Source organism: Triticum aestivum, chromosome 4A, assembly GCF_018294505.1.
Source record: "Triticum aestivum cultivar Chinese Spring chromosome 4A, IWGSC CS RefSeq v2.1, whole genome shotgun sequence".
NCBI lineage: Eukaryota > Viridiplantae > Streptophyta > Magnoliopsida > Poales > Poaceae > Triticum > Triticum aestivum.
This window is the reverse complement of record NC_057803.1, coordinates 32,474,506-32,485,769: the sequence shown is the minus strand read 5'-3', so window position 1 is coordinate 32,485,769 and position 11,264 is coordinate 32,474,506. Positions and strand designations below refer to the sequence as shown.

General features: G+C 48.2%; 1 protein-coding gene across 1 annotated transcript; it reads left to right on the top strand.

Annotated features, from left to right (window-relative positions):
- The first annotated feature begins 8,950 nt into the window (after nt 1-8,950).
- Nucleotides 8,951-10,603, top strand: LOC123081676 (uncharacterized). The gene is made up of 3 exons (XM_044504228.1): nt 8,951-9,376; nt 9,752-9,933; nt 10,176-10,603. Exons 1-3 carry the CDS (start codon nt 9,112-9,114, stop codon nt 10,407-10,409), a joined length of 681 nt encoding a protein of 226 aa, XP_044360163.1. The 5' UTR covers nt 8,951-9,111; the 3' UTR covers nt 10,410-10,603.
- The last annotated feature ends 661 nt before the right edge of the window (nt 10,604-11,264 follow it).

Sequence of the window (11,264 nt, the reverse complement as noted above, 5' to 3'; positions counted from 1 at the left end):
CTTTTATATGCACATTTAACATTTCTCAAATGCTTCATTAACATTTTTCAAATACTTGTTCAACATTTTTTTTCAAATGCCCAATTATTATTTTTTTCATACATGGTCAACTTTTCTTCAAATACTTTACCAAAAAAAGTCAAATACTTGTTTCATATATTTCATTTATTGTTTGAAGATTGTTTTTTGTAATATATTATATTTAAAGTATTTTAAAGTATAAACAAAAATACAAAAATGAAGCAAAAAACAAAAAAAGTAAACCATCAAAAAAAGGAAAAAGAGGTTGTGGCCTCCTGCGTGCATGGGCCGACCCAGCTTGCTCGCCCTTTAGCGAGATGGAAGCCAGACTCGCTGAAGGCGAGATATAGGAGCGCCCGGTCCTTAGGGCATGTACAATGGGGCACCACCGGTGCTGCCTCGTGTATCCAGCTGGATGAAGACAAATGAGGCCATAGGTCATATTCTTTTACATGCAATGCTCTTTTCTGAAGCCACCACATTTTTTTGAAAATGATATTTAAAAAACTTGAGAATTTTTGAAAATATGAACGTTCCTTGAAACAGCAACAAAATTTGGAAATTGCACATAATTTCTGAAATTCCGAACAATCCTGAAGAGTTTGAATATTTAAAAAATGAATTTATGAAGAATAAGAAAAATACTCCTAATTGTATTTGAACTGACAAAACATCTTATATGTACACACGGAGGTAGTAATTATAAACCCGGTTAACTAGTAAACAAAGTAAAAACCGGTGAAGGTTCCCAAAACCGAAACCAGAACCCTTTTGCTTACAGCTGATATGGGTTGGCCCACTGGCTCGCCCGTCTGTGCGCGTTGCAACGCCACAACGTGCGGCATATACGAAAGGAAAATGACTCCACTCCGAGCCCATGGATGTACATGCGTTATTTATCCTTGTCAGGCCAACCTATTTAAAAATAATCATGTATAGCCCTTGATTACATGTGTTTAGCCTTTGATTACATGCATGCTTTTTTTAGAGAAGCATGCTCCATCCGCCCCACTTTCATGTTTTTTCATTTGATTTTTAAATTTGATCTATTATATCTTTTGGACCAAGAGTCTATTTATGTTTCCATTGCATAATGTGTTATTTCCGACGAGTACTTTAAGACAAGATCATTCTTGAATACGTTTTGACAAGTTTTAAAAGTTTCATCAAGTTTCAACGATTTAAACATGATAAGGATGACTGATAAAATCATCAAATTTCAAATATTAGAACTTAAAACCTAGACCCTAAACCTAAGCAGAAATTTAATAGTACGACCTGTCGGCCGGGCAAGCAGAAAGACCGTAGATGTATTTCACTCATGGTAATTCCACCCACGGTAGTTTATTGTTTTCTTGCTTACTGCAGAAGAAAGAGGATCCTTTGGCTAGGGTTTCTCGTGGCTCCTGCCGGTGCTGCCGCTGGTCTACCTCGTCTTCTGTGGTCTTAGGGCCATGGTGTCATGGTGGATCCTAACCTTTGCCGGTGGAAGGGCTCCGGTTTTTCATGTTTTTCTGAGTTTTGGTAGGGTTTGTGTCCTGCTTAGAGAGACGAGGCGGGGACGGCTCTTCGAAGATGGAATAAGTTTCAGCCCACCTAGTCCCTGTCCTAGTGGTGTTTCTAACATCGTCGGAGGGCGTGTGGATGTTTGCTTCCGCGGGATCTCGTAGGATTCGGTCGGCGTTTATCTTCGGTAGATCCAAGTAGATTTTGTCTTTCGTTCGTGTGTCTACATATTAGATCCTTTCGATCTACGTTTCTCTTCATCGGTGGCGATTGTTGTTCTGGTGCACTACTCCTATGGGGTCTTAGCACGGCAATTTCCTGACTGTCTAACACAACAAGGTTTGTCTGGCTCCGATGAGGGAGGGGCAAAGACGGTCGTGCGCTTTCGGCTCACCCCAGTGCTTGTAGCCGTCACCATATATTCTACAGCCATCAATGTATTTTTTTTATTTCTTGTGTTTTTTATACTACCTTGATAGTTGATGAAAATCGAAAGTGTTTCCTCAAAAAAAAAAAGAATCCACCCACAATGCTTCGGTTGATCAGAGCTTATCGTGTACCAACAGTGAACCCGAAGCAAGTGACGAGGCAAGGCAGCAAGCGACACGCGCGCCACATGGCCGGAACCCCAACCGGAAAAGCGAGTATTAACTTGGGCATTAATCCACTAACAAACGCCGGGAAAGAATGGACATCTAATAACCCGCGGGCACGTCCGCCACACTAATAAACGCACAAAGATGGTGCGGTTGCCGACCGGGACCATGCATGCACGCTCCAACCTACTGCCTCTCCCTTTGCCTTGCTTGCTTCGGCCCGCAAATTCTTACTCTCATCCCTATCTACATACTCCTTTTTCTCGTCCGCCCGCCCCACGCGTTGCGCCCTTCACCGCGTGCGCGTCACCCTTCACGCACAAGAAAGTGCGGCCGCCAGCCCTTTCCCTTGTCCCCTTGCTAGATCTCTACGTACTACGACGGAGGCTGCTGCTTGCGGGGAGACGCAACCGGGATGGGCACCGTTGCTTGCGCGCCAATGCACCCCTCCGTCCATGCGTCGCCGTTGGTGTGTGCGATGCGGGCGCGGCAACGGGACAAGCGCAAGGTGGCCGCCGGTTGATGGTTGACACGGCCATCTCAACCCACGGGTCGGCCGATTCCCCGGACGCGCGCCCGGGAAATTACTTCTTTGGGGTGTTCTCCGACGCTTTCACTTTTCCTTCAGGGGGGTCGTCGATCGACTTGTAGCCACCTGCCTCTTCCTGGGGTGAAAGCAATGAGGTAACCACCGCCGATAAGAAATGCTAGGAGCTAGCGGTGTACGCGCGCCGTGCGTGGAGGCGGCCGGGAGATGGAGATCGCCAGATCGGGTCGTCCGGGTTGCTTGCTTGCTAGGCTCCCGTTGGAGCAGCGTTGGGTGCATGCATGTATGTTTGCCTGCCTGAATGCGCCGGGTTGGCCAGTGGCCGGAATCTGAATATGGACGCCAGTTGATGATGCCTGGTACAAGGAAGTTCGTGCCGAGCTGTAGTGAGTAGTATCTACATAGAGTATCTTCAAGATGCAAATTTGAAGATGTAAAACAAGATATGTAAAAATTTACATCTTTAGCATCTCTAAAAAAGGCCCAACTCCAACGGATGATGCAAACGGTGATGTAAATGGGCAGCTCCAATAGGTGATGTAAACTGAAGATGCAAAACGGGCCGGCCGCTGTAGTTGTTGTTCAGTTGTTGTACAGCCGTTGTACAACCGATGTTCATCTTTGGACATTCTGAACCGGCGTCGAAAGTATTTCTTCGGAAAAACGGGTAGTGAACCGAAGTAGTTGCGCATCAATTCGTTCTCTTGGAATGAATGCACGGCCATAGACGGAACCACCGTGCTTCCGCTTTCTTCCCTTTGTGCATTGCCACTAGCATTGCAATGTCTTCTTCATTTAAATCAAATTCCTCGTTCGACGAGGAATCGTCCATGAAAGAGGAGTCACATGAGTTCATTTACAATGCGGAAAATCACCGTCAAACTATTTTCCATCCCCAACAAAAAAAAGTCAAGTTTCATCTTTTTTACCTTCAGGAATTTCGTCAAACACCTTGCTTGCGGGGTGGACGAAATCGTTCGATTGCGGACTGGCAGCCGTAGGCGGCAGCGATTGCGGGCGGCGACGACTGCGGGTTGGGCAGTTGTATGCGGCAGCGGTTGCGGGCGGCGGCGACTGCACGGCAGAAGAGACGGCCATACGTTGGCGGGAGCTCCGTGTGGCTGTCGGGCGGGCGGAGTGGCACGCCTCCACTAACTCCGGCGGGGGGCTACACTTGGATGAAGCCTACCCCATCGTAGGCCTCGCCGGGGAAGGCGTTTAGGCCAGCCGCAGCTGCCGAACAAGCTTCGATTCGGCGGCGGCCGGAAGTGAATCGGCGGCTCTGGGCGGCAGGTCGGCGAGGCAGACGGCGGGGGCAAAGTCGCGACGGGCCCGGCGGCCGTCAGGCGGGGGGCGGCAGCGTCGTTTTGGTGCGGATTTGGCCGACGACGACTGGTCGCGCGGAAGGGGAAGAAAGTGGTAGCTGGGCGATTAGCGGGCGGACGCATTTTTACATCTTCTGTAGGTGAAGATGCAAATTTGCACCCTGGGGTGTTGTAGTTACATCTCCGAACGGTAAAGATGTAATTTTTTGCATCTACATGATTTGTTGGAGCGGTGTTTTTGGGTCACGGAGATGCAAAAGGTAGTTATTTTTGCATCTATATCTTCTATTATATATGCTCTTAGTTTACGGAGGAAGTGCTATTTTTTACTCTATCGGAAAAACATAATTCATCAATTAGAGAGGTGGAGTGAGCTACTAGTAGTACCACAATGCTGCCCGACTGTCTGCTCGGCACAAGACAGACAAGACAGGCAGGAGCAATATTTTGCGCGTTCGATTTCGCAGGTTCCTCGAGATTAATTACGAGCCAACTATGCGGTTTTGTTGCCTCTTCGCTTTCCTAAGTACTTTTATTTAGACTAGTCATAATGGGGAGTAACTTAGACTAGTAACATCACATTTTACTAGGCTATGTTACTACCTCCACGGTGGGTAGTAACATATGCGTGTTGTCATGTCATGGTTAATTTATTAGTCTATAGACTCATATTGTCTTGATATGTGTGATGTTACATTAACTAGTTAAATTACCACCATCACCTCTCTCATCATTAAATATATGCCACATAAGTAAAATTATCTTAAAAAATGTGATGTTACTAGTGATGTTACTCCCACTCTGGCCAGCCTTACGAGCTAACTATGCGATTAAGTTGCCTCTTCGCTTTCTTAACCGAAACCCTGGGAGCTAGCTAGTGGAGTACGCCCATACTAGTACCACACGCACGCACGGCCAAGTTGACTTGATTGCCGGACTGAAACCGTGGCATGATGAGGGCCGAGGTTGATCAGCTCAGCTGTCCTCGGGGCTTTTCTTCTTGGATCCAACGGTCTCCCGGGTCTACTAATAGAAATATGGTAGCTGTCCAGAAATAGTAGAGCGCTCAGCTGTGCCAAACCGGCCCAGAATCAATAAATGGAGCTAACAAACGGACCGTGTAGTGCTCCTTGGCCCAGAAGGCACCGCAGTTTCCAGACATACCACCAACTTTCACTGTCTCCGGGCCAAACAGCCGCCCGGTCGTCCGTTCTTGCATACACGATCGACCAGGTTTCATCAGGGGATATATGATACAGTGGTACGGCTAAGACTTCGTGCCTCAGTCGATACTATATTTATGAGATTTTATATTGAGATTCCTGCAAAAAAATCAGTTTTTTTTTCTTACATGTTATATCACTTGACTTGAACTTGGCTAAATATCAGTCGACTGAGATCTAGCCACACTCTATATGATATGATCTTCATCATGCGAGAGCTTCTTGGGGCCATGGCCGTCAACGCGTCACCTGGCGTGTGGACTGTTCGTCTCGGAGGGAGGGGGTCGAGAGGGGGCGTCAACCCGGCCCATGATGATGTGGGTTCAAGAAATATCAGCCCTTTTACCAAGAGACGAGGTGGAGGCACAGAAAAAAATCATGGAGACGGCCGCAGTAAACACATTGCATGCGCCATCACGTTACAACCTTGTTTGGCTAGATAACACTACTAACAGTCCTCTTGACTAATCATGTCTTGATTAATCTACACGCAGCCATGACGGTGATTGCAGTTGTGGGATAGCTTGTTGTGCCAGCGATGTAATTTTACTGGATCTTTTTTGATAGAATTATTATTCTAGACGCGGATATGGTTCATTTTCATCTCAAGACAGAAGCCATGACCTATATTTCCCGCGCATATGTCAGGAAGCGTTGTTTTATCACCCGCAAAGTACCGTTTATCACCAGCAACGTACCATATCCGGTACAGATCCCCAGAAGTGGAGTGGAGTTTCTCCAAAGTAGAAGAAAATGTCTCTATATACTTTATACTACTGTATGTATAGTAATCGCTTTTGCCGTTTCTCATACTACCGATAAGTTACTATTGCGACGCTAGAACATTCGGTGGGATGATTCAAATTGAAGCAACCACAAAGGGACGAGAAGTCCTTAAACCGCTATGAATGCGGACTAAAAAAAAGTAATAGCCAATCCAAATCTACCCAAAAATAGCTGACCCCTTTTGTAATAATTAAATGGCTTGCCCTTTTTCTGTGATTGCATGGAACAAGGTACACATGAGCTTGCACGCGTGCAACACGTGCACACACTCGTGTTCTTTTAATCGCACATTAGAATGATAAAACAAGATTAATCTAAAAAAAGAATGATAAAACAAGAGATTTGACTTTCTTTTTGAAAAAGGAGGATGTATCTCCCGCCTCTGCATCTGGATGATGCATACAGTCATTTTGTTAATTATTCGCAAAGCTCTTACAAGGTAATACATCAGTAAGCTTGAAGCCACCATCTTGGCAACATCAGTCGCTACTCCTATCCCCGTGATGAGGGGGTGCCGAATGTCCGAGCATAATACCAATCAGACATCACACCAACACCTAACATCTAATGCCGAATGCCCGTCCAAGCCAACAAGAGATTTGACCTAGAATGGTGAAGTGACACTCCCCCCCCCCCCCCCCTCCCCCCAAAAAATCGTTCCCTGGGACCGTTCGTTTGTGGTGACAAAAATTGTAGGTTTTGTTGCTGGCTAAACCATATATAGAGAAGTGACATACAATCAAGTCCGTAGCGTCTACTGTTTTCGCCACACATTGGTCAAAGGAAAAGGAGGGGGGTTCCAAATTTCAGAACGGAGCTTGCCGGCGGAAGAACTTACTTTTCCGGCTGTCGTATGAACGCCTTGCCTTGTACAACTAGCTAAGATTGGAGACTCTACTGCTTATTGGAAATTATTTCCTACTTTAAATCAGACTAGATTTTCATGATAAAATACCACACATAGTGATAAATATAGAACCAATATTTTATGGACGCACAGAACGCACGATCGCCAGATCAGGAGCCAGCTTGGTGCGAACAAATCGATCACTCGCAACGGCTGACGCGAGCGAATGAATAGAAGGCTCGCAATAGTACGCGCTAATGCGTGGCCCGGGCGAACGTTCTAGAGTATGAATAAAGTTACAGTTTTTTTTTCTAAAAAAAACTACAAAATACATAGAAGCAATTGCCATGATAAACTACAAAAAAAACACAATACATACAGGGAATTTCCATGATAAACTACAAAAAAAATAGAATAGATACACAAAATTGCCATGATAAACTACATACAAGAAATTGCCACGCTCAACTACAAAAAAACCTACACGGAAAATATGCCATATTAAATCCAAAAAAAATATAAAAACAACCAAAATATTACCATGTTTCACTGCAGAAAAAATAAAATCATACATGGCAAATTTGCATATCGATTAAAAAATGCATACAGTTTACCATGGTGCACTAAAAAGATATACAAAAAAGAAATATTTCAAGTTGTCGTGGTTGTATAATTTTAGTTTCCATGACAACAAAAATTATGTTCCCATGGCAACAAGTTATTAGTTTTTTTTTATGATAATGATGCAAAAATTAAAATGTTATGAAAGAAAAGAAAACTGCCATGATGGAACTAAGAAAAAACATGAAAACTGCAAATGGAACAGTGATGAGAGAAATGTTACAAATTTTCAAATAATAAAAACATGTACATAAAGATATGAAAACATTTTTCTATATGTAGAGTTGAAAATAGAAAACAGTAAACACATTTTTTGCTATTGCAAACAACAAATCTGTGTGCATAGCTCACATGATAAAGTATTACCTCCGTCCCAAATTATGTGTCAAGAAGCATGGATGTCTGGACAAATCTAAGACAAATAATTCAGAAGGGAGGGAGTATGTCCTAATGAGATTTACACATACACACAATGGAAATTTTTTACAAACTATTTGAGGTTTCTATATAAACAATTTTATTTCCCTTCTTTGGAAAACCTGGCCCAATGGAGCCCCAGATTTCAAAAAAGAATTAACTCATTGTTTAGTCCATAGTAAACGTTGTACTCCCTCCGTTCCAAATTACTTGTCGTGGTTTTAATTCAATAAACTAAAACCTCGACAAGTAATTTGGAACGGAGGTAAAACCACGACAAGTAATTTGGAACGGAGGGAGTAACTATTAATGTCCATTATTTGCTTAAGAGAAAAGTATAATTTCGGTCCCTCAGGTTTACTGAACCTCAATTGTCTTTGGGTGACATTTAGTCCGTTAAGTCTCAAAACCGGAAAAGTTTCGTCCAAAACCAAATTGTCTTCATATTTTCATTTTTTCCTACGATTGTCCCAATTTTGGTTGCGAACCAGACGTGCTCCAAGTTTTCCCTCTTAATCCACGATTGGGTCCTTGCCAGGGGGCCTCGTGTCCTTGGTGGCACTACGTACGTCCTCTGCCGGCCCATCCTCATTCCACACTTTCCTAGCAGTCCTATACATATACGTATAGTACATACATACATATACATAACATGTTACAGATTCATTGTTCTCGCAAGCTTGACATCAACTTTAGGACAATTTCTAATCATTTTTTGTACGCCTGCCACATATTGGTAGACCACCAAACACGCTCAACATTTCCCCACTGAGTAGTTCCTAGTGTTTTGGTACTCTCCCCGGTTTGTCTCATTCGTGCCACCACACCCCTCGACCGGTCGAGCCGCACCCGGCCACCGCACGCACGCGAGAGCCGAAAAAAGGCAACGCAACGGGGGACTCGCCGGCCTGCATCGCTTGATGCGTGCACGGCCTAGTAACGTGGACTGTAGCTAAATTCGGCACACCGGCCCGGTCGAGTTAGGCGTCGACCCGCCGGGTGGGAGGGAAATACCACCACTTCCAATAATTAACTTCGGTCACACAGAGTAGCCGGCCGCACCCGCACGTATCTCTCTCTCTCTCCATCGGCGTCGACGGCACCAGCCTTGTTATAAAACGGTCGCCGCTGCCACCTGCGACGGTCACTCGCCCGCCCCCGACCTCCCGACCCCCTCGCCTCTCGAACGCACGAGGGAACAGACGCCGGCGTGTGCAGAGCCATGGGTAACTGCCAGGCGGCCGACGCGGCGGCGGTGGTGATCCAGCACCCGGCCAGCGGCCGCACGGAGCTGGCCTACTGGTCGCTCCCGGCGGGCGAGGTCATGGCCGCCAACCCGGGCCACTACGTCGCCGCCGTCATCACCGCCCCGCACGCCGCGTCTTCCGAGGGCCCCGGCGGCGCCCCGCCCGTGAAGCACCTCAAGCTGCTCCGCCCCGACGACACGCTCCTGCTCGGCCGCGTCTACCGCCTCGTCAGCTTCGAAGGTACGTCGCGTCTGCCGCCTCCAAGCTCGCTCCCGCCGCCCCCTCCGATCGCTTGCGTTGGGACGCCGCGCCGAAAATGTTTCCCGGCGTCAACTTGTTGCGCGTGTACGTGCGTACCTTCGACTGCGACGGGCGAGGGAGGGATTAAGCTGCGATTCCCGCCTCTCGCCGTCCGATTAAATGCCGTTTTTTGACTACTCGAGCGGCGGATTAAGTGGAGCTTTACCCGTAATAACTTTCTGGGGCGAGCTGGCGTTCTAGGTGTCACCGTGCTCCATTATTTGCCAGTATCTTCTTCCCTATTCTATTCCCGCCGAGGAGTAACTAACGAGATCTTCTCCATTGATTGGTGCTGTGCGGCGATCGATCGAGCAGAGGTGCTGAAGGAGTTCGCGACGAAGCGGCACGTCAAGCTCAGCCGCGTCATGGTCAAGGCCAAGGACGAGGTGGCGGCGCCCACGAAGCCGGCCAAGCCCAGGCGCCGGCGTGGCAGCAGCGGCGGCGGCGGCGCCGACGCCGGCGTCGTGCGCGAGGAATCCGACCGGTCGCTCGCAAAGGTGCGTTCGCATGCTTCTCCTAGCTTCCGAATGTTCACTGGCACATGCATTGCAACCACCGGCTCGGCCCAAATCTTTGGTGATCCGTTCGGTCGCCATCGACGGGGATCATGGGCCGATCCATCGCGGCTCGTACCAATATCTGCGCCGAATTGACTGCCAGTCCTCGTCATCGCTGTCCGAACTAGTTAATGCCCCGAAACGGCCGTGTCACCAACCCTGCGCTTTTTCCCTTATTCCAGATCATGCGCCAGTCGGTGGAGGAGGAAGAGGCCGCGGCCGCACCGAGCTCCGGGCGCGTACCGAAGGCAGGAACAAACGACAACAATGGCGTCGCGGCGTCCGAGCCCGGCCTCGACGACGACGACGACGACTGCGACCTGGAGTCGCTGCTGCCGCCCGGGCTGGCGCTCGGCAGGCGGCTCGGCCGGCAGTGGCGGCCGGCCCTGCAGAGCATCGCGGAAGGGCGAGACTGAAGCGGAGTAGTACACGGCCGGATCAGACGCACGGCTCCGTCTCTCTCTGTGTGTATGTATGTGTAAAATGTTGCGTGGCTGCGGCTCCAGATGGATGCCTAGTGGTAGTAGTAGCAACTGTGCAAGTATGGGTCACTGGGTGTAAAAGTGTGTAACGTGACGGATGATATGGACTATTGACTGGTCCTCGAGAACCAAAATGACCACGCGATCAAACTGCTCGAGCCGTGGGTCGAGCGTCCCGGGCGGCGAGCCCTCCCACATTATTACGTATCGGGAGGCTCAATCTCTTTTGATCGGGAGAGAAAGATCGGGATGCTCAATTGATCGATCGATCGATCGATCTCCAGTCAGAGGCCTGCTCGTTTGGGCATCTGAACAGCGGCCGGGCCAAGCGCTGAGCAGCCATCATGCACGTGTAGCAGAGACTATCATCCAACACGTGCACGGCGATCTCTGATAGTCTGATCTCCCTCGCTCCTCCGCAGGGAAAAGCCCCGGTTTGCTCTGCCTGCCTGGTCTCTGGGCTGATCTGATCAGCTCCGTGACAAAGCCAGGGAGGGATTCGGCGGTGCTTCAGACGATGCATGGATGGAGGGACAGATGGCGTGTGGGAGATGGGTCGGGGACTGACCCGACCTGACCTGACCTGATCGAACTTGACCGGCGACGTGATCGCCATGCCCATGCACTGCAGCTGGTATCTGTATCTGCCTGTCCGTCTGGAGACGGCGACGCTGCACTGCAGCAGGCGTGTGGTAGCTCGGTAGCCTAGCTTCCGAGACAAGAAAAGTCGACACGGAAAGTGCCTGCATAGATAGCTCCCGGAGGGCAAAATTCCTGGCGCAGCATATG